Source organism: Centruroides vittatus, unplaced genomic scaffold, assembly GCF_030686945.1.
Source record: "Centruroides vittatus isolate TY-2023 unplaced genomic scaffold, ASM3068694v2 contig_3127, whole genome shotgun sequence".
Taxonomy (NCBI): Eukaryota; Metazoa; Arthropoda; class Arachnida; order Scorpiones; family Buthidae; genus Centruroides; species Centruroides vittatus.
Window position 1 is genome coordinate 817864 of NW_027122015.1, and position 20903 is coordinate 838766.

The window sequence follows — 20903 nt, forward strand, 5'->3', positions numbered from 1 at the left end:
TTTATAATTTTTTTTTTTTTTTTGAAATTTCACCTTAGCTTTAAGAGTTTGAAACTTTTTGGAGAATGAAATTTTTCTGAAGTGAAAAATGTCCGAAAATTTCATTAAAAAAGTCAATTTCAATTGCTCAATTTCACAAAAAAAAGAAAAAAAAATATTAGAAACTTTTTGAAACGGAACAATTGGACTTTGTTTCAAAACATTTAAGTGTTTTTTTTGTGAAACGAATATTTCAATAGGAGATTGAAAAATGAAAATTTCATATAATTTTTTCCAGTTCAAACAATTAAACATTTTGGAAGTTAAAAAAAAACTATTTTTTAAAATTTTCTTTAAAGAAATTCAAGAAAACAGATGAAAATCCTTTAATTTTTCCAAAAAATGCGATTAAGAAAAATACAAAACGAAATATTTAAATGTTAAAAACAGGTTAAAAATCTATTTAAAATAATTACAATTTCTAAATAAATAAATGAAAAGTTTACAAATGATTTATTAGAAGTCTCAATTATATTTTTGGAAAATGAAAAATTCAAAAAAATCGAAAAACATTTAAAAACTTAGAAAAATACCAAAATGTTTTTTATTGGACAGATCCTTTTAAATGATTTTTTTTAAAGAAAATTTGATAATGATTAATGTCTTAATGTAAATCACCTTTTCAATGTGTTCCTGATAGTTTATCATGTTTATATTAACCGACCTTTAATTATGAGATTATTATTAATTATTTCAAAAAAAACCTCTTTCCTAATTCTAAGATAATTTATGGCTTAGAAAAGAGCATCAAAAAAGACAAACATAAAGAAAAAAAAATCAACAACAAATTCCTAATTAAAAATCATTAATAGAATACATAATCATGGACTTACTAAGTGTAATTTTCGTGTTTATTTTCTAAAAAATTCGGTGGATAATTTTATTTCAATTATTTTCTAACTTTTTATTTTATTTTCAGAAAATAATACTCGAGTCGATTATCTTTTATTAACTTTAACATCGTTTACAGCAGACCTGTTATTAATCTAATTAAATAATCTGCAATAAAAGATATTTTTAGAAGATAATTTAAGTTTTTGGATGTTAATGCGATTCATAGGAGTCACATAAAAAAAAAAATGGAAAATTAATTAAGATGCTTTAGTGACAAGAAGTATATTTACGAGACGGAGACGGAGACTTTTAGATGATGTTTTTGGAATGTATTAACATCAAAGAGCGCATTCAGATGTACTACAAATACTTTTTTTTTTTTTAAAAAAAGAGAGGAAATTTGGTTAAGAGTTGCTGTATAAAGGCCACTCCTATCGCGAGATAATTGCATAAATTAAAAATGCCTACCCTACGGCGCCTAACAATTAAATATTTGTTAGTAAGTAGTCTGCCTATAGGCAGCGATATTTGAGTAAATTTGGATCGATGGTCGATACTTTAGTTTAAATACTTATTGGAAGTTAAAGTAGACGGGACGATGACCGGAAGAGAGGCGATGAGGATAACGAAGGAAGGAGCCATTAACAGACAATAAGTTAAATAGAAAATAGTGAAAATGATGTCGGTAGGTAGCTCTTTATGCAATCATTATGCATCGTCTGTAATGTTTTCCAAAGTAAAAGGCCGACGAGAAGGTGGAGAGAGCAGTCACGTGACCGGCGGAGAGAGAGGACGGACCCAACGCTGCATAATCGGCTGGCGGAAGAGAAGCGCTCCGCCAATCGGAGTGCTCGTGTGGCTTACCCACCATAGATTCATGTGTCCAGTTGATAAGTCGCCGTATTCACTTTATTGGGTGCTCATATGTCGCAGTGCGCGTTTTACAAAATCATTTTTTGACTTATTCAATGTTTTGTATAATTCATAGCACAAAAATCACACGGGACGGTCTCCTTATATCAAATGTACTCAGGTGGAAGAGTCAGCCATGTACCCTAACCTTTTGACACAGAATCCTGTGTACCCGACATTCCTCAGGTGTCCCTTGACCTCCGCAGGTATAACCAATCCCTCTCCCACTACCAGTCCTCACGTTAACACGTCATTTTTTGTGGAGAACCTTCTGAGGGAGCATAGTCCGTACCAAGTTGCGCGGCCCGTACCTGTCACGGCCAACTGTTCTGACGGAGACTGTACCACATGCACCAACGACCAGGATCACTATTCGACGGCCCCCTACTTGAAGTTTGGGGTCAGCACCATTCTAGCTGACACCAAAGACAGGATGGTCACCACCAAGTCCATCATGTCGCCCACAGGTGAGTGGCAAGCATTTTTTTTAAAACCATTCCTCTCGCTACCACCAATCCGGCTTATACTAGACGAGTGGCACATGTTGAGATGCAACCGGCAATGCCATAAATTTTGGAGGTGGTCTTATCGATGACGTTTTGGCTACTCTTGCTAACTTTTTAATTGTTATATTCGAGCGTAAGCAGAAACTTTATCGCATTGTTTTAATTCAAAATTGTAATAATTTATAGCTTATAATTATGTTTAAACTTCCAAAAACTTGTACGAGATAAAAACAAAGTGTAAACATTTCTCCACAGAATCAGGGCAGCATCAAAGTAGATCATCTTAACCTTAAATTTACCTAAAAAAATTTAATGTCCTATCAAAATTAATAGCGCAAAACCTATCTAAATATTCATACTTTGAAACTAATGAGACTTAAAAGTCGAACATAAATCAAAATGATAATTTTCCTAATTATCAGTTTAAGTTTAGAATTTTTAAGCACTAACCTACTAACAGTTTTCATATATATATGTATATCTTTATTTCACGATAATCTAAATAGGTTTGAAATTATATTGGATTATAAATAGTTACCATTAATCGTGTAACATCAAAGAAAACTATTTAATTATCGTTAATCTTTAAAAAAAGATAAAAATAAATAAATATTTTAATTATTCTAATCGCATATTCTCCGCCTTGTCTTGTTTAAAAAATGATTAGGTAGTAAATTAATTTGATTAAATTTGCATAAAGACTTCTTTGAAATTGTTAAGAAAGTTTTGTATTGTGTTTATGAATAAACCTAATAAAGAGCAATAAAATCTCTTTATTTTAATAAAAGCCATTGCCATCGACAGCTGTCGCCTGTTAAGAAATGATTCGAATATGTGATATCATTATATTAAGATATAAATAAAATTCATAGCTTCATGCCAACGAAACACAATAAAAAATAAGAAAAAGATGATGATAATAAAAATAATCTTCCGAAACGCGATTAAATAAGAAATAAATCAAATCTAAATAAAATTAACGTTGAATAATCGATTCATTTCGAAGAATCGATTAGTTTATAAAAGTTTCAATTTCGTAACGAAATCGAGTTGGCTTACATACATATTTTTTGGCGCGAAATCGATCACGTGTTTGTTATCGACAAAATATGTACTGTACATTTCAATCGATTAATCGATTTTTATAAATAATCTATTTCTAATATGTCAATTATTTTTCTTATAAGTTGAAATTTCGATCAGTTTCATTTTTTATTCTTAATAATCAATTTTTTTGAAAGAAATCGACTAAATTAATCTAACGATTATCAAAAATCGATTATTTTTTGAAAAAGGAAAAATACGTTTACATTTACTTCAACTTCGCAGCCGATTTAATTGTGCAATTTTAAGAAAATCGTAGAAGATAGCGGGGAGGAGATGGGCCCATACATCGGGTACAGTACGTTATTGACATATAGAAGTGTATTAATGGTCTGTCAACATCTCTCTATAGATATTTAATTGCAACCCGACGATCCGTGTCACTACATTATGACAGAAGCGATCACAATCATTTTGCCTTCCAGAACAACCTCGTAACTTGTAACTTAAACATTAAACGAGAGCCTATAAAGTACAAAGGTCGTACAACGGTCATTTAATTACTAATTTGTAAACGTCTAGAATCATTTTAACATATAAAACATTCCATATTTTTAAAAACCCCCCGATTTTTTCCAATCCGTAATACTTAAAGGCCTACCTAAACTACCGAAAACGTCCTGTCAAGTGTATTAATAAGTAATAAAAGTTTTTACTTTCATAAACACGGTGAAGTTCTACTGCTTCTACAACTGCTTCTAACCAAAATTTGCTTACCTGTTCAACCAGTAAAAAATAGACTAATTAATATTGTGGTAATAATTTGCCCACCTGGCGCCTTCAGTGCCAGGTATGTTTTTAAGAGAAAGTTAAGTGATCTGTAAAGTAACTGGCCATTTAGTGTAGACGAGTAATGAGGTAGAAATTAATTAAAATGATATAAGCTGTCCTAGCATTTATTTATTTGATATATTAAATGCACAATTTGCCACTAAATTAACGCTTGCGGGATTTTTATGTTTTCGGTTGTTTTATTCTAGATTATATTGAGAAAACGGGGGGAGGAGAAGATGGAACATTAAGAGGAAACGTTGAGCAATTAGCCACATTATCATCTTTCGTTTTAATGAAAACCGTTTTCAATCGTCTGAATGGCTTAATTAGCGAGGAAATTTCGCATTTATTTTTAACCTAATTAACTCCAGGTCATAATCGTCATCTTAAGTGTAATTAATGTAGTTTGCACATTTATATTAGACTCGTAATTAACGTAGCACTCTCTCTCTCTCTCTCTCCGACGTCATCACTTCAAAACTGCATCAATTAATTAACAAAGCTTATTAGTCGTTTGAGAATTTCTCTTGCTTTAAATGCGATTAACATACAAACAGATTTTACTAATGGTTCTCCACTTACCTCGTCCTTTTCCATTGTTCTAAATGGAAACAAGAATAAGAAATAATAATATAAAAAAAGATCCTTTGCTTTTAACCCAAACTTATGCCACTTTTTGGACTCCTTAATAACTTTTTCTCCACTCTTCCCCCTTCTTCTTAAATTCTTTTTAACTATTTTTTTTTCTAATGGTGAAAAGAGTGCTTTTTTAAAGAAAAAATTAACCAAATTTATTAAAATCTATCCTCATTAATCATATAAAAAATCGATGTAATTGACGATGGTAGTTTTAATTTTTGATATAGAAAAAAAAATCGAATTTACATTATTTTTATTCGATTTTATCTATGGAAATATTTCCCTGCGAGTTGATTTTGTGCTCTATTCCAGTCGAGAATAATTAGTTTTTTACGTATTTATTTCATTCGTTCTTATGTTATAAACACTTATAAACTAGTGATCAAACATGATCTTTACACAAAATTCACGCTAAATTCGTGACATTTATATAAAGTTTATACCGCTTCCAGCCTTTACATAAAACCCAAAACCTTCGTAAGAACCTCGACGTTCACACGAGGCTCACAATCTATGCATAAAAAATTATATATTTTATACCCTAAACGTAAAGATAACATTGATAACATTGATGAGAATCTCATCTTTACTCGAAGCTTATAGTCTTTACATAAAGAAATTTTACTTGAAACTCATAGCCTTTATTTAAACTTCATAACTTTTATTAAACCATCGTAATGATTATTTAAAGCTTAACCATTAAATGAAGCCGTCATCATTACTTCAAACTCATAATCTTTGTAAGAAACCCACAAATTTGACAATTTTTTCCTTGTTAAGCTGACAACTTTAGCATAAAATTCAGCTTTAAACTTCACGACCTTTATACAAATCATTGATAAAAAGGTATAAAAATATGACTATGCCCGACAGATTTAAAGCGAGGAGAGGGGAAAAAATATATATATATATTTACACTCCAAAATACAAAATATCCACTCGAAAACAAAAATATATTCAAAATTTATCAAATCTAACATAAAAAAACCCGAAACGATCGCTAAAAGTGGGAGGCTCGTCTCTATAAAAGCACATTATAAGATTAATAGCCTCATATTTACCCACTCGGCAGTGCGGCCATAATGAAAATAGATATAAAGCGCAGCAGCTTATTAAGATGGCGTCACTGCATACCTGTATGCCTGGGTGTGCTTGCTCTCGGGAGAATAAATTGTCGACGCCCCCTTCTAACCCGGTAATTAAATGATAATTCGCACAGAACAAATACAGCACCGGGGGGCAGCGTATCCCACTGACGACTTCATTAGTTTTCGAAGAGGTGACGACTTAATTGTGGAGGGTAAGCGTCTTGTTCTACATGCATAATAAGTAGCACGCCAGACTTTACAAATACCTAACACAACAATGTTTTTCTATCAGAAAACATTTTCGGGGTTCTTCTTACTTTCCCTTTTATTTATGACCCATAGGTAGGCACGTGACGAGGTGAACGGGCGTTGCACTTCTGTAAAGGTATTCAGAAAATGCATTCGCTCTCAGTTTGCTTGTAGGATGATGATTTTCATAGTCATTATACACAACAGTAACACATTTACGGGGGTCGAGAAGCGAAATTAAAGATGAAACAATAGTAAATACGAGGTACTTTGTGTAAAGAATCGTGTTCTGTGTGAGAGTAAAACCCCTCCACGTCCTCAAAATCGGGGTATCGCATCCCTTGAGATAGAGAAGTGACATTGTTATAAAGTACACAGATTTAACAGATTTTCGAGCTGTAGAACATTAATAGATCTACTTACTTCTCTTATGTTAATAAATGGTGAAACTAAACTATATAAGGGGACTACTTATTAAAAATCCTCTTATATAAACTACACGTAATAATAGTTCTTAGTTATTTTACACAGTTTTCTAGCATTATTAGTAGTATTTAGTTCCTTCATAGTTTTCTACGTTAACTGAAATGAAACTAATATAAAGTAACTAGAAACTCTCTTACACTTATAGAAGGATAACTAAACTGTATTTATAAATTAATAGCAACTCTTAGTTGTAGTTGGTTACTTTATTATATTAGATATAATAAAGTTATGATACTTTTCTGACATTAGAAGCTCCTGTTTCTTTCATTCACAGTAATATTTAGTTTCTTTACATTAATAGAAGAGGAAGAAGTGTAAAAGAACTCATTTAAATTCCTTTTTATGTAATTTCTTTGTAATTTCTCTACATAACTGAATATAGGAGATTTCTACGGTTTTCTTGCATTAATAGCAAAATTAAAGCATGTAGTTATATTTTTTGCTTTGAAACAAACTAGAATCGTTCTAATGATGCATCCTGCTAGTAATTTTCAATTAATATAGAACACATCAACAACTAAAACAGGAAGGTATAAAAATTAGGCTTATCAATAAAAAAAGAGAATCTTTTGATGATTCTATTATTGAAAGAAGCAGAAAATTTATTAGATTTTGTGTCATTTGATCGATTATCTGCCAAATTTTTGAACTTTAAATACTCTAAATGTGAATTGTGAACTGATATAAACAAAAAATAACCTACTTAAATTACACAAATATTAAGTTAAATAATTAGATAACAAATCAAAAAATTACTTTATTACATTTAAAAAAGGAATTCATGACTTTATTCCTTCGAGAGTTGAATTTAAACTTTCAGGCCTCGTGTAAAAACCTCATTAAAGCCTGTTAAATTGATCACATGTACCTATTTTCTATGATACAGCTTGTGGATTTAATTTCCATTGCGAGAAACCTAATGGAAGTACTTTGCTCTCTCACAAAATTTCCTTACAATATGTAAAAAACTAAGCAACTCTTAGTTTCCCTATATTATAGACGCTTTCATTTCCTACATACAGTTTTTATACAGTAATACGAGTAAATGTACTGTACTTCTGCATGGTTTTCTTTAATTAAAAGATGTACTAGACTTATATACCCAATTTTCCCTACATTAATAAATTCAGAATTAAGGAAATTAGATAAAAACTTTCATCTAACTAAATTATTTAGTTTCATATTGTATTAAAGGACCCTTAGTATTTGATCTCCTTATATTAGTTTCCCTACATTAACAAGAAAAATATATAAAGAAGAATTATATATAAGTGGGTTTCTATGTTAATAGATACACTTAATATAGACAGTACATAATCACCCCTTTGCAGTTTCAGTAATAATTTAAGAAACTACTGTACATAACAGAGCTAAATTTGGGCCTCATATAGTGTCTTTACACTAATACTTGCAGATACACTTAGTCTCCTTGAACTAAATGCAAGGAAACTAAGTGCACATATTAATATAAAGAGATTATTATTAGTTTCTTTAAAAATATATAACTATTTAACCAAATGGAGACTAATTTTGACAGGGGGGTTGTTACATAGTTTTCTTAGACACACATGAATTTGGTTAGTTTAAGTGAATCAATTGTACTCCTTGTCGTCGAAAATGCTTGATTTAAGCAAAAGAACTCAAACAAAAATTCAAATAATGGTAGAAACAACTTATTTTTAGTGGAAAAATCTCATTAAATCATGATAAAAGTTGATCATTAGTACCTATTTTACTCGAACAGAAAGGAAATCTATTGCGGGTCATTAATAGAAAAGAGATCATTACACATCGAGAAACCAATTGAGAAATGCAAGGATTGGGTTTAAAAAACAAGAATTTGTCACACAAAAGGCAAATGATGTAACGACACGATTCAAAAAAATCAAAGAGAAAAGAAAAAGAAAGAATCATCCCAGAGTTGTAGAAGCAATTCTCTAAGACAACGAGATTCTTTCACTTATAAACACTCTCTCTGGACTTCTGCTGTATTAAAAAAATACTGTCTCTAACTCAGGCCTTGCACATAATTTTCAAAAAAGGGCACTTTTATGCTTATAACAAGCATAAAAATTTGAAATATTTTAGATTTTTCCCTGTAAAACTTCGAATAAATCATACAAGTCAAGCTTGCTATCACTTCAGAAAAGACGAGTTTGAAATTAATTTAATAGAAAATGTTGTTAAAAACACTATAAAAACAACATATTTTTGAAGGTATTACAATTATTGTCTTTTTGATAAAATTTACTTTCAAAACTAATCGAGTTTTTTAAAATTTTGAAGAAAGTTTTGCCCATAAATTAATTATTATTCAAGGCGGCCTAAAAAATTTAGTATAAATTTTAAGTGTAAATCGCAAAAAATCTGAAAAGTCACGTAAATTAAATATAATTCTGCTGATAGTTATTAATTTTACAGTAATAACTAGTTCAATTTTTATAAATTTTAGAACCTGACAAATTTTAAAATACAGAAATTATTAATTTTAGCAGCGTAAACAAAGGATTTGCAATGACACTTGCATAATTATTATAGAATAGGATCATTATACTTGTTCACTTCGGGAGGTTTAACTTATCGTTTCTGGTGGCAACTGTATCGATTCTATTGAATTTTCTCCCCACCAACAGTTAGTAAGTTGGGATAATCCATTTGATCCACTTTTGCCCCCGAATTTGGGCAGGAAATCTGTACAGGGGATAGAGTACAAGTTTAATGGGCCATAAAACTTCATTCAAACATTGAATATCCTATCGAAAATAAGGAATAAACTTAAAATTCTTACAGTTTTGTGATGTTTCAAGGAAGGATTTAGGCATTTTTAAGTTTGCTAATTAGGTTTAATATATGGGAAGATGGAGAACGGATATTTTTGCAGCTGTTAACCGCATCTAGCACTCCTTCACAACAGAATTATCTGACCATTAAAGATAATATCGATTGAATAACACGTTTTCGGCGGTTAATTTGCTGGGGTAACCATGCTTGTCGCTTGTACTTTAACACAATTTTGTAGAAAAGAAAAGGTTACGCAGGATACTAAAGTATAAGCCATAGCACAACTGACAGTTACCATCTTTTATAGTTGTCCAGCATCACTTCTACAACTGAAACGTGAAATTTATCTGTCGCATGACATCAGTAAATGTGAAAACTTATAACAATTTTTATAGTTGTTTAACATCATTTTAACACCGTTCACAACATACAGTTTAGTGTATCATCTGTCGTAGGCAGTGAATTTATACTTGCTTACTCTCTACAATTTTTGTTTGTTATAAAATTATAGATTTTATAGTGTTATAGGAGGCCAGATATAAGCACGTATCTAACATTGTTCGGCATCACCTCTACACCTTCCAAAACACAAAACTCGGAACACCGCACGACATCGTGCTTTACATTTACTTGGCATCTCCCCATTATAAACTAAAAGTTGAAATTTAGAGCCTACGAATTTAGAGCTACATATGACGCTTATTTAAGCGTCAAATGAAGCACTAAATTCGTAACTTTCGCAATTAAAGATTTAATAGAATGTAAGAAACATCTCTATAATTAAAAAATTGCATTCTTTCATCTCTAGTATCATCTTTACAACTATAAAAATCACCTTATCTGTACAGGTGATGCCGAGCGATTACAAAAGACCAAAATGCAAGCTAAATCAGTGAAACTTTAAAGATATTCAACACAATATAGGAGCGTTACACCAATTACAGGCATTGATCTTGGAGCAGTATCTGTTGATCTAATGCAAAATATAGTTGTTTACATCTTCATCTCATCTAAAACTAGAATTTGGAGCGTTAACAGTAACATTACAGCTAAGTGTTATCGAAATTTCGAATAAGAGATAAGCTTTAGAGATATTCGACATCACTTGTATACACAGCTAGAGTTTAGAGCGCTATCTGTACAGATTTCAGTTGGTGTGTGTTACGCCGTGTATGCTTGTACGTCCCACCTTCCATAAAATATTACAACGTTACGCCATGTTGATTGGTCAAACTGCCACTCGACCACGCTAATGTCGTAGCATTAACTTCACTACACCGAACCCGATAATAATAATGTAAATAACGTAACATCATTATCACCGATCACGTGACGCTGGCTCTCCGCAGGAAATCGTGTGTGACGTGACGTAACACTCCCTTAATAATCCATCCCGGCGACGTAAAAGCTTCGTTTTAGAACTAACAAAATTCATTTATTTCGCCATAATCATTATGTGTGACAGTATGCGTGACGTAACGGCATTAGAGACAAATTATCATTACGTCACAAATTTGACAAATGTAATAAATGTAGCAATTATGTAAATGCCGCATAATTCATAAGGCAAGAAGCCATTTCTCCAGGCCAGAATTAGGCCGAATTTTTTAGAAAATCAATTAATAACAAAAGGGGGGGTTGAGGTTTAAAAAAAAGGTGTATTAATTGCAAAATGTGTGTGTAGAGTACATCAATACAAGAGATTTAATAAATCAGATATGGAAGGCAACAAGACACGCGACATCCGCCCAGGGTAGGCAATGCCTACATATCTGTCATCGTCCATTGTCACTATGCTTCAGAGGTCATGGGAGGGGTGAATTGTGAGGGATTTCTGGATCTAATTTCGCATTTACTCCCTTTGTCCCCATGCTGATCACTCCATACTTAATGCTAATCCCTAACCTCTTTTCCCACAAATTTTAATTGTATTTCCAAGAACATTAAACGTTTCGATATAAAGACTTTTTTAAAAAATCAAAATAGCAAACGGAATTTTTGTTTTGAAAATTAAATTAAAATTTCGCAAAAAAATTCATATAAAAATACGCTATTTAATTTATAACTATTCAAATTTACTGGCCAATTTTGAGATTAAATTGTGACTTTTTTGAATAAAAATAACAACAATAGCCCTTCTCGATATTTATTTAAACAATTCTCACTTAAATTTAGTGAATAAATTCAGACGATGGTCTAAAAAACATCCTTGCAGCATATTTTCTGCTATACATTTGCACTTATACATTAAATTTAGAATTAAATCTGAAAAATCCTTAAATTTGGCACCAGGAAAGTAAGGTTTTTATAAATTTTAAGTATATTTTAAACTAAATTTTGATTATTTTGTGAATAACTCTTTAAAAATAAACCAAAAACTCTAAAAATTTCGCTAGAAACGACCCTAAATTCATCTTAGATTCTAGAGTTTGTTGATTTATTTAAGAATTCTGCACTCGGTTGAAGAAAAAAGGATGATTTTTACAGTTCTAGGCTTTGCTAATGATAAATTATAGAAGGCAATTCTAGCGTTAGATAAGTGAATTTATTAGATAATTGTAGATTTCTCCGATAGTTTTACACAAAATAACTCTATAAACACTCACAGATCTACAACCGAAATCACGACTTCCATTCAAAATAAAAGCACTATCGATAAATATAATAATTAGCTTAAGTGTTTAAATCTGAATAATTCATGCAAATTTCTGACTGGAAAATGAACAAAAGAATGTACGTAAATAATTGAATTTATTAAAGATATTTCTCCCAATAAAAATAATTTGTAGGGGGTTGATATTTATGTAGATAATGGAGTGGTTGAGTGTTATTGCTGTAAGGGTTATTCCTTATTCTTGATTTCTATTCTGGACGTCTGCTTCAGCTGTTTTTACAATAAAACAGATTGCCCTATGTAAATTCACAACGTGTTATTCCAAATATCCACTTTACTATTCTTTCTTATTGATAGAAGGTCAGAGGAAGAAAAAAAAAGTCTCTGTCTATCATATTGTCGTTATTTCCAAGCAGGGGTGGCTTTTTCTGTGTATTTTTATGAGAAAAACTCGGTCGAGACTTTGGTAAAATGTTTTCCTCGCGAAAATATGAATTCTATTTGCGATTTTATTCTATATTTTTCTTACAAATCCGTCTCGAAAACATTCGGATACGATAAACTCCAGTTACGACCGATCGTTTGCCTTTTTCCTTTTCTTATTTTTTTTTTTTTAGAGATGATCTAAAAAATCTCTAGGATTGACACGAGTTACAAAATATATGGAAGTTTAACGTGATAAAAATTTTAAAATTTAATTTTTATACATTTTTTAGACTAGTTTTTGTACGTTTTTCGAATCCAAAAACACAGTTTGATGCATTGAATTGAATTTTTTAAATTCGTTTTATTGGACTACTTATACGCTTTTTTTATGTAAAAAACGTTAAATATATAAACTAGGACGTTGAATTTTAACGAATTAAAAATTTCAATATAAAATTTAACTCAAAAAAAAAAACGTTAAAAAGCCTCCGAAAATGTCACGATTCACGCTCTCTGATGCAGTTTAAACCCTGATTTACATTAACTTGCATTTAATTATTGCAATCAAAGACGTTATTTACAACATTTTATAACACTTAAACTGCTTTAAGTAGTGTTTAAGTTACCTTAAGTAGCGTCTTAACACTATTTAAAGCAGTTTTAGTGTTTAAAATATAAGCACTAACTTCGTTTTTTCTACTCAAATATTAAACTTAAAATCTATTAAGCACTAAAGAGAGTGCTTAAAACACAATTCACTCTTTTTTTTTATAGCATTTATTCGAAAAAATATATACTTTTTCTACTCAAATTTTTATAACTAACAATATATATAGGCCTATATATATATAATTTTTTTTATATATAAAAAAATTTTAAAATTTAAGATTTTTCGGGGGGAAAAAAGGGATTTTAAAAGTGACATTTGTAGATCGGAACTATTACTTTCTCTGAATTTTTTTGATTTTTATTTTTTTATTGAATTCGTAGCTTGAGAAATATTGAAAATGTTTTATTCACTATCATCTAGGTGAGGCTAATGCTTTTTTATCATGAGCTATTTTGAGTGCAAAAACGTCAATATCTAAAAGTTTTTACGAATCAATTGAAAACAAGAAAACACTTCATCGATTTTGGTTAAACGTGAATCCATGTATAAATAAATCAAAACCGATTCAATCCGATATACAAAATATCACGAGATGACTTTTTTCTCCTCATCATTTTTTTTTTGTTGTTTTTTTAAAAAATAAATACAATATATCAACTGGTACTTTGTTAATTTACTTCTTTCAATTAATTTTCTTTCGCTCACCTGACTAATTATCTACGCTAATTTCTGTGTTAATTCGACCGCGAGTTTTTGTTTTGGGTATACCAAAATTTGTCATCAATTTTGAAATAAATGCTCACAAAATCGCCATTATTTCTGGGTTTAAAGGCCAAATGGTGATGAATTTTAAGGAAGTATAAAAGTATCAATTTCGTTTCTTTTAGTAAAGATGCCAAAATTGTATGAAATCAAATATTTAGGAGTGAAAAAGTGAGTTTATTTTGGATAAGAATACGTGTGTAATTCATCGATATTTATTTTATTATACTTACAGTATGATACTAGGTGGAAAATTTTAGAATAAAACACCGGTTAAAACCTTTTAAAGGTACTAAATTTTACGTACAAAACCGTGTAAATCCATTATATTTTCTGTTTAGAATGCCAGAAGGTGGCAAATTTCACAAAAAAAACCACCCACTAAAATCTTTTAAAGTTCTAAAAAGTATCAAAATAACAAGCGTCAAAACCATTTAGGACCACTTTATTATTTAGAATGTCAGAAAGTACAAAAGACACTCACTAAAATGCCAAATCTTAGAAAAATAATACTCATCCAACCCATCTAAATCGATTTTATTCCATACTTATGCCAGAAGGTGGAAAATTTTAGAAAACAAAGTCCAATTAAAGCATTCCAAATGGGTTTCTTAGAAAGATAAAAGCTTATTAAGTAGAAAGTAAACAATAAGAATTAAAAAAAGGGCAGGGTTTTAAGGTGTAACCCTAAATATTTGCTTGTTTATACAAGTTAATTCCATATATTATAATGGTATGTTCGCTTAATAGTTTTATGTTACGTAGTTGTTTTAATGATGCTTTCATATTATAACCTTATTAATTATAGATTTTTGTTGTCAGGTTCCAGTTTATCACATTCATTACCCGCTTTCACGTATTCGGCAGCAGTCGTTGCTAAACCAGTCCCTCGGCCATTTTTAGAAACGACGTTACACTCTTTAGTACCTTGTCGTTCTCAATATTTTACAGGTGAGTAAAAACTTTCAATATATCATTATAGGGCGTTTAGATTTAATACGTTAACCTCGACAATTTCACTCTCAAAACTCTATTTTTTGGATCTTTTCATTTGTTAGAAATGTCAGAAAAAAAGTCGAATTTTCAAGAAGTATGACAGCCTAACCTTTTTTTAAAGCTACAAAACGTATAGAATAATAATTAATATTAAGAAGAAAGTATGTTTAATTAATCTAAAAACATAATTAAACAAAATTAATGAGCAGCAACAAGAGTTTTTTAAGAATGAATAAAAAAAATGCTACTAAAAATACAAAATTTAAAGCGAAAATTCTAAAAAAATGGATTATGTGAAACGTACAAAAGTGTTCTATTTTTATTTTATAAAGGGATTTTTTAAAATATTCTTTAAAAAACAGAATTTTGGAAGTTTTCTTGGAGACGAAAACCAAAAAATTTAAAGTGGAAGATAGAAAAACCCGTAACAGGATACGTTGTATACGACAAGAAGAAAAAGAGCATAAAAATGGTAAAAAAGTCAAGAATAGAAAAAGAGACAGTTTCAAAAAAGGAACGACAAATAGTTCGTTAATTAGAAGTTTGGGAAAATTCATCTCTTGTAAGCAGACTCCGCTTCCTCGCTAACAATGTGACCTCCGACTGAGGTGGCTCACAACACGTATCAAAAGTTGTATTCAAAACCACCTTTACAGGACTGTATACCTGTCAGTCTTATCTTCTATGTAAACTGTTCATTATTGTGTGAATATCTGTCCCCGATCATCCTCTCTTTGTACTTTTGGAGGTCGGCCACCTCGCTGTCACTAACGAAAGACATCCGGAAACTAACGATACCCGATTCAAAATGGCTGTTGAAACAGGCCTATAGTCAGTTGCCGACTTTGGGCATTTCCTTTTTTTCCTGCTTTTTTTTTATATTCTTCTTTGGGTATTCAAAGTGTTGGTTCACTGTTCGGGTCTTGAATCTATTGCCTATTTACACAGCAGTCGCTGGTTCTGTCTTTATCACTTCGCCGATATCTTGCGAAAAAACGTTTACACGACACATCGTAAACACGAAATAAACACTTTAAATAAATAATACTCTTCGTTTTTCAATAAAAGATATGGCCAATATTTAGATTTTGAATCCTTTAAATAATTAACCGAAACATTAATTAATCATATGTAAATTTTACAATCTTCCTTGGCATAAAGTACCGAACTAATCATTAGGGTTTTTCTTATTATATAGTACCTAATCATTAGGATCTTAGCGTGAAGTATCTATCTACTCATTAATGTCTTTCCTTACTATAAAGTATCAGTTTATTAAGATCTTGCAAAAATAATCATACTTTATTTAGTAATTAATTTTAATTTAATAATTTTGCTGATTTTTATTCATTATTTTATTTATATAATTATCTTTTTCGCTGTCATTTATAAAACGTTCTCATGTCGTTGCTTCACCCTTAGGTAATCATCCGGGTCTCGGTGGAGTAGGTACAACTTTTCCAGTTCCTGCGACGTTTCCTTGGGCTGCAGCAGCTCGAGGTAAGCCCAGACGAGGAATGATGCGAAGAGCAGTCTTCTCCGATGCACAACGACAGGGTTTAGAGAAGAGGTTTCAAATACAAAAGTACATCAGCAAACCCGACAGGAAGAAATTAGCTGAAAAATTGGGACTTAAAGACTCGCAGGTATAGAAAGAATACGTTACGTTTCAATTGATTTTGTTCCGGATGCACACTTATCCGAATAACACCAGAAATACAACATACCAATGGATTTGCGATGGAATTTTAGAAAAATCAAAATATATTAATAACGTTTTAGAAGAATTATTGCATTTTTGTATTTATAAGTCAGCGCCTTCACACATTAAACAATTACTCTTCTAAAAACTGCTGTTATTATTAGCTTGTATTGATGGAAAGAACCCCTCTGCTAATGTAAAAATAATTAATTTCCGTACTCTATAACCTAATTCTTTCATAATCATATCCCAACTTGAGCATAAATAGCCATTTTTAAAAGAATTATTGCCACTTTTTAGACGTGTAGCCGATTTCTCTCCATACATCTAGTGTCAACAATTCTTCAAAAAGCTACTAGTTACACTCAAGTTAATGTTAATGAAAAGCGCTTGATTGAGGATTTAGAAATAATAATTCCTCTAAAATTGTTAATTAATTTTCTATGTAAAAGGAAGTTGTCGTAAGTCCATTTTGACCTTTTCGAAAAGTCCCAAAATAGAAATGATAAGTGGATAAAGAAAAAAGGGAAGCAGAAAGTGGAGTTTCGAAAATTGGCATGATATTTTTTTACTATTTTTAACCAAAACAAAGAAGAAAAAAAATCATCATCTATCTATATTTCATTCACAGAAGACCAAAATCGGCTTAGTATGTAATGACGTCTATTAGAATAGAATGAAGCCATTAGAAACGAAGTCAAAGAGTGGCCAAGAACAGCTGACGATCTACACAGAATTTTCTAGTCGCACCAATCAATTCGCCAAACAGCTAACGGTCCCGTTATGAATGCGTGTAAGACGGCATAAAGAGAGGCATTGTATATGCTAATATAACAATTTGTTGGCAAACATATTGCAAAGCGGCATTCGGATCAATGACACAATTCTAGCTTCCGAGCCACCATAGCGCGTGCGTCAATCAATGCCTCGGTCCACTAATGTCGGTTCGAGGTGGTGATTGGTCGCAGCTGGCGCGTCGTTTGTATTCAAGATATTCAGTTTGCTCGCGCTGCCAGGTTGTGGGTTTGTCAGAAGCGAAGCGAGACAGTATCTAGTTTAGCATGCATGACGCAATTCCCAAGGACACAGATGATTTTTCATTTAGTTCTCTTTGGCCAGGGTAAAGCGAAGCTTTGGCGTCAGGTTGGCCCGATTACCGCACGTCCCCACCACCGTCAGCTGTGACACAGTACAGGTCATTTGTCCCCCCGTTCCTAGTCGTTGCTAAGTCTCTGGCTCTGGTTGTTGTAGACCCTCTAAAACCGCACCGGATTATGCTCTGGTACCAGATATTGCTCTTAGTTTTGTGGCTCCTCCGAATATGCGCCACTCCCCTAATAACTCGTACGGTTTATACTGGAGATGGTCTTAATATACAGTAATTTATAGTGCGCATTACTCAAAAAATTAACAATATGTTGCTACTTTATACTTCCGTTATTATCATTTCGCATTTGAAAGTGAAAACGACAACGAAACAATAACCGTCAACTTACGTAACAATCAAATGATGAAACTGTTCAAAAATTTAAAAAAACGGTTTATTAAAAATGGTAATCTCTTCAAAAATATATTCTACACTTAAAAAATGACTATAAATTTTAATTTTCGACAGGAATTTTTGAATTTTTTTAGTCTTTCCGCATGTTTTTGGAAAGACGAAAGGTTACTTGTTTCGATTACGATGGCTGAGATTTCGTGAAATCTCGATTCAAATTACTTTCCATCGGCGAGGATTTTAGCAAAAAATAATAATTTACAGCTTCGCACATTAAAATAATTAAGAAATTTGCGTTTGAAAACGATAAACGTAGCAAAATGACGATGGCTTAAGAATAATTAAACAAGTGTTGTTGAGGATTATGGACTTAAACAAAAAAGCAACATATAAATTATATCCAAAGGCTTTAAATTTATAAAAATAAACATCGGCCTTAAAATTTAAATGCAGTTTGTTATCTTATACTTTTTTTTTGGCTAGTAAAGATAGGACATCGCTTATCTGCCTCATAATGCCAGATCTTTCGTGTAAATCTCGATTAAAATTATACAGCCTATAGGCTATAACAGGATAATTCCTTTGGAAGATAAATAGCAGGTTGGCATTAGATTAATGCTAAGAAACAAATTGGCTATAACAGGGTACGTTCCGATATTATAGTAAATTGCACTCTAATCAATCAATTTGCTTTGAACCGATCTCGTGCATAAATCTTCTAAATTTAATAGGTGGATGCAGTTTTAAACATTATATTAATAGGTTCGCATGTAAAGTTTCTAGAATTAGGTCTTTAATCTGGATTTATTTAATCTTATTGAACATAGTAAGACAGTAATTATATTCTTTCATCTATTATTCACTTGTTTGTTCGAGTGTACAAGTTAGAAAATATATGTCGACCAAACTAGTTTCTTTCATTTTAGAACCTTTACAAAACTGGAATTCCATGACTTCATCCTTTTCTATTAGTATTCTTTACATAAAAAATTTTTATGCACAGTTTTCTTCATTCATTTTATGCACCGAGTTACCCGCATTCTTTCCTAATGCACTGAATTTTCTTCATCCTTTACTAGCGTGACAAATTATTTGCACTGTTGCCCGCTGTCTTTTTTAGTGCATCAAAATATCTGCATTCTTTCCTAATGCACTAAACTGTCTTCATTCTTTCCTAGTGCAGAATTGCTTTCATTCTTCTTTACTCCACTAAATTATCTGCAATTCTTTGCAGTAAAAAACCGAATTATTGCACCGAATTTCTAGCATTATTTTCTAGTACATCGAATTGTTTCCACTCTTATTTAGTGCATAAAATTTCGCGTGACAATTTTTTTTCATGTTTTTTTAATATTCAAATACTATAATATATATATATTTTTCTATTTTCACACAATAATTCGTATTATTGTTTTTAGCGCTCTCGCAATTCTCTCCACTCTTTTTCAGTACTCAAAATTTACAATTTTATGTGCCAGAAAAAGGTTTTCTATCACAATATTAAATTCGAATTTAAAAGAATAATATTCAAATTTGGGAATGTCTTACCGATTTTTTTTTTTTTTTTTTTTTTGAAGTATTTAGATTATAATTAACAAGAAAAATATATTTGTAGAAAATAAAAGTCGATTTTCTTTATGTTTTAGGTCAAAATTTGGTTCCAAAATCGTCGAATGAAGTGGAGGAACTCTAAAGAGAGAGAACTTTTGTCGGCAGGAGGTTCGAGAGAACAGACCTTACCTACGAAACACAATCCTAATCCCGACCTTAGTGACGTCGGCACTTCAAATAAAATGCAGAAAACGGAGTGTGGAAGCTCGGACGAAGAACGAGAGATTAAAGTCCTTTAGGACTACAAACCACCGAAACTAAAAACAACCTTGTAAAGGACTATAAAAAAAAGGATTCTCGCCTTGAGACTAAAGTCGCAAAACACGTATAAAAGAGAAGGGGGTGACGAAAGAGACAACCATTATGCCAAAATGTGGACAATTCGTTGCTCATCGAGAAAACACTTTTTGTTTTTGATTTTTTTAATTCGCCAAAGATAAGAAAGATCTCTGTCATTCCAGAAATTGTATTTTAATCAACAATTTCGGGAAGACAAAAAAAATAACAAAAAAAAACCACACACAAGTAAAGAAAAAAAAAAAGCAATTTATGTTATCAAAGAAAACACCAGTACAAATTTAGTCTTCCAAGAGAAAAATCAGGAACAAAACAGGATATATATATAAGAAAAAAACTTTTCAAGGAACACAGTCTAGTATTTAACACCTGCTGAAAATTTAATTTCAAAACAGAAGGGGTTTTTTAAAGGTTATTTTCCATCTAAGAAGGTGAGGTAGTCGTTGAAGCGTAGACTAGACCAAGATTACGATAATTGTTGCTGTCAAGAAACGAAGTATGATTTTAAAAGCAATAACGGTACAAAATTACACGTTCTTTTTTTCGCCTCTCTGATTTCTTGTGAAAAGCAATATTCTTGATGGTATGTAGTGGAAGCTCACTTAACGATGTTGTATAGGGAGAAAGCAAACTTTCTCCGGGAGAAGTAGCTTCGCTGCAGACTGATGTTATTAACTGACTGCAATTTACATATATAATTACTTAGACTGGTGTAGCTAGTCGCTCTTGACATGTGCACGATTTTATATAGTTTCTTAAATAAATCTCCTGATACTGGAACTGATAGTTTTCTTTCTTTCCTTTTCCCCAACTTTTTAACAACGGAAATACATAAAAATCGAAGTTAACGAATTTAGCAAACGAAACAAAAATGATATTCGTTTAAAATCTTATCCAATTTCCTTTTTTTTTATTTCTTTAAATTATACACACGCCATTAATCTAGATTTATTAGTTTTTATTGCGTTTTGAAGT

The 20903-nt window shown here is 31.3% G+C and overlaps 1 protein-coding gene across 1 annotated transcript; it reads left to right on the plus strand.

The window, feature by feature from the left end:
- The first annotated feature begins 964 nt into the window (after positions 1-964).
- On the plus strand, positions 965-20702 carry LOC136973295 (homeobox protein DBX1-like). Its single transcript, XM_067268025.1, has 4 exons — positions 965-2252; positions 14647-14775; positions 16243-16466; positions 19667-20702. The coding sequence occupies exons 1-4, from the start codon at positions 1922-1924 to the stop codon at positions 19868-19870; spliced, it is 888 nt and encodes a 295-aa protein (XP_067124126.1). The 5' UTR covers positions 965-1921; the 3' UTR covers positions 19871-20702.
- The last annotated feature ends 201 nt before the right edge of the window (positions 20703-20903 follow it).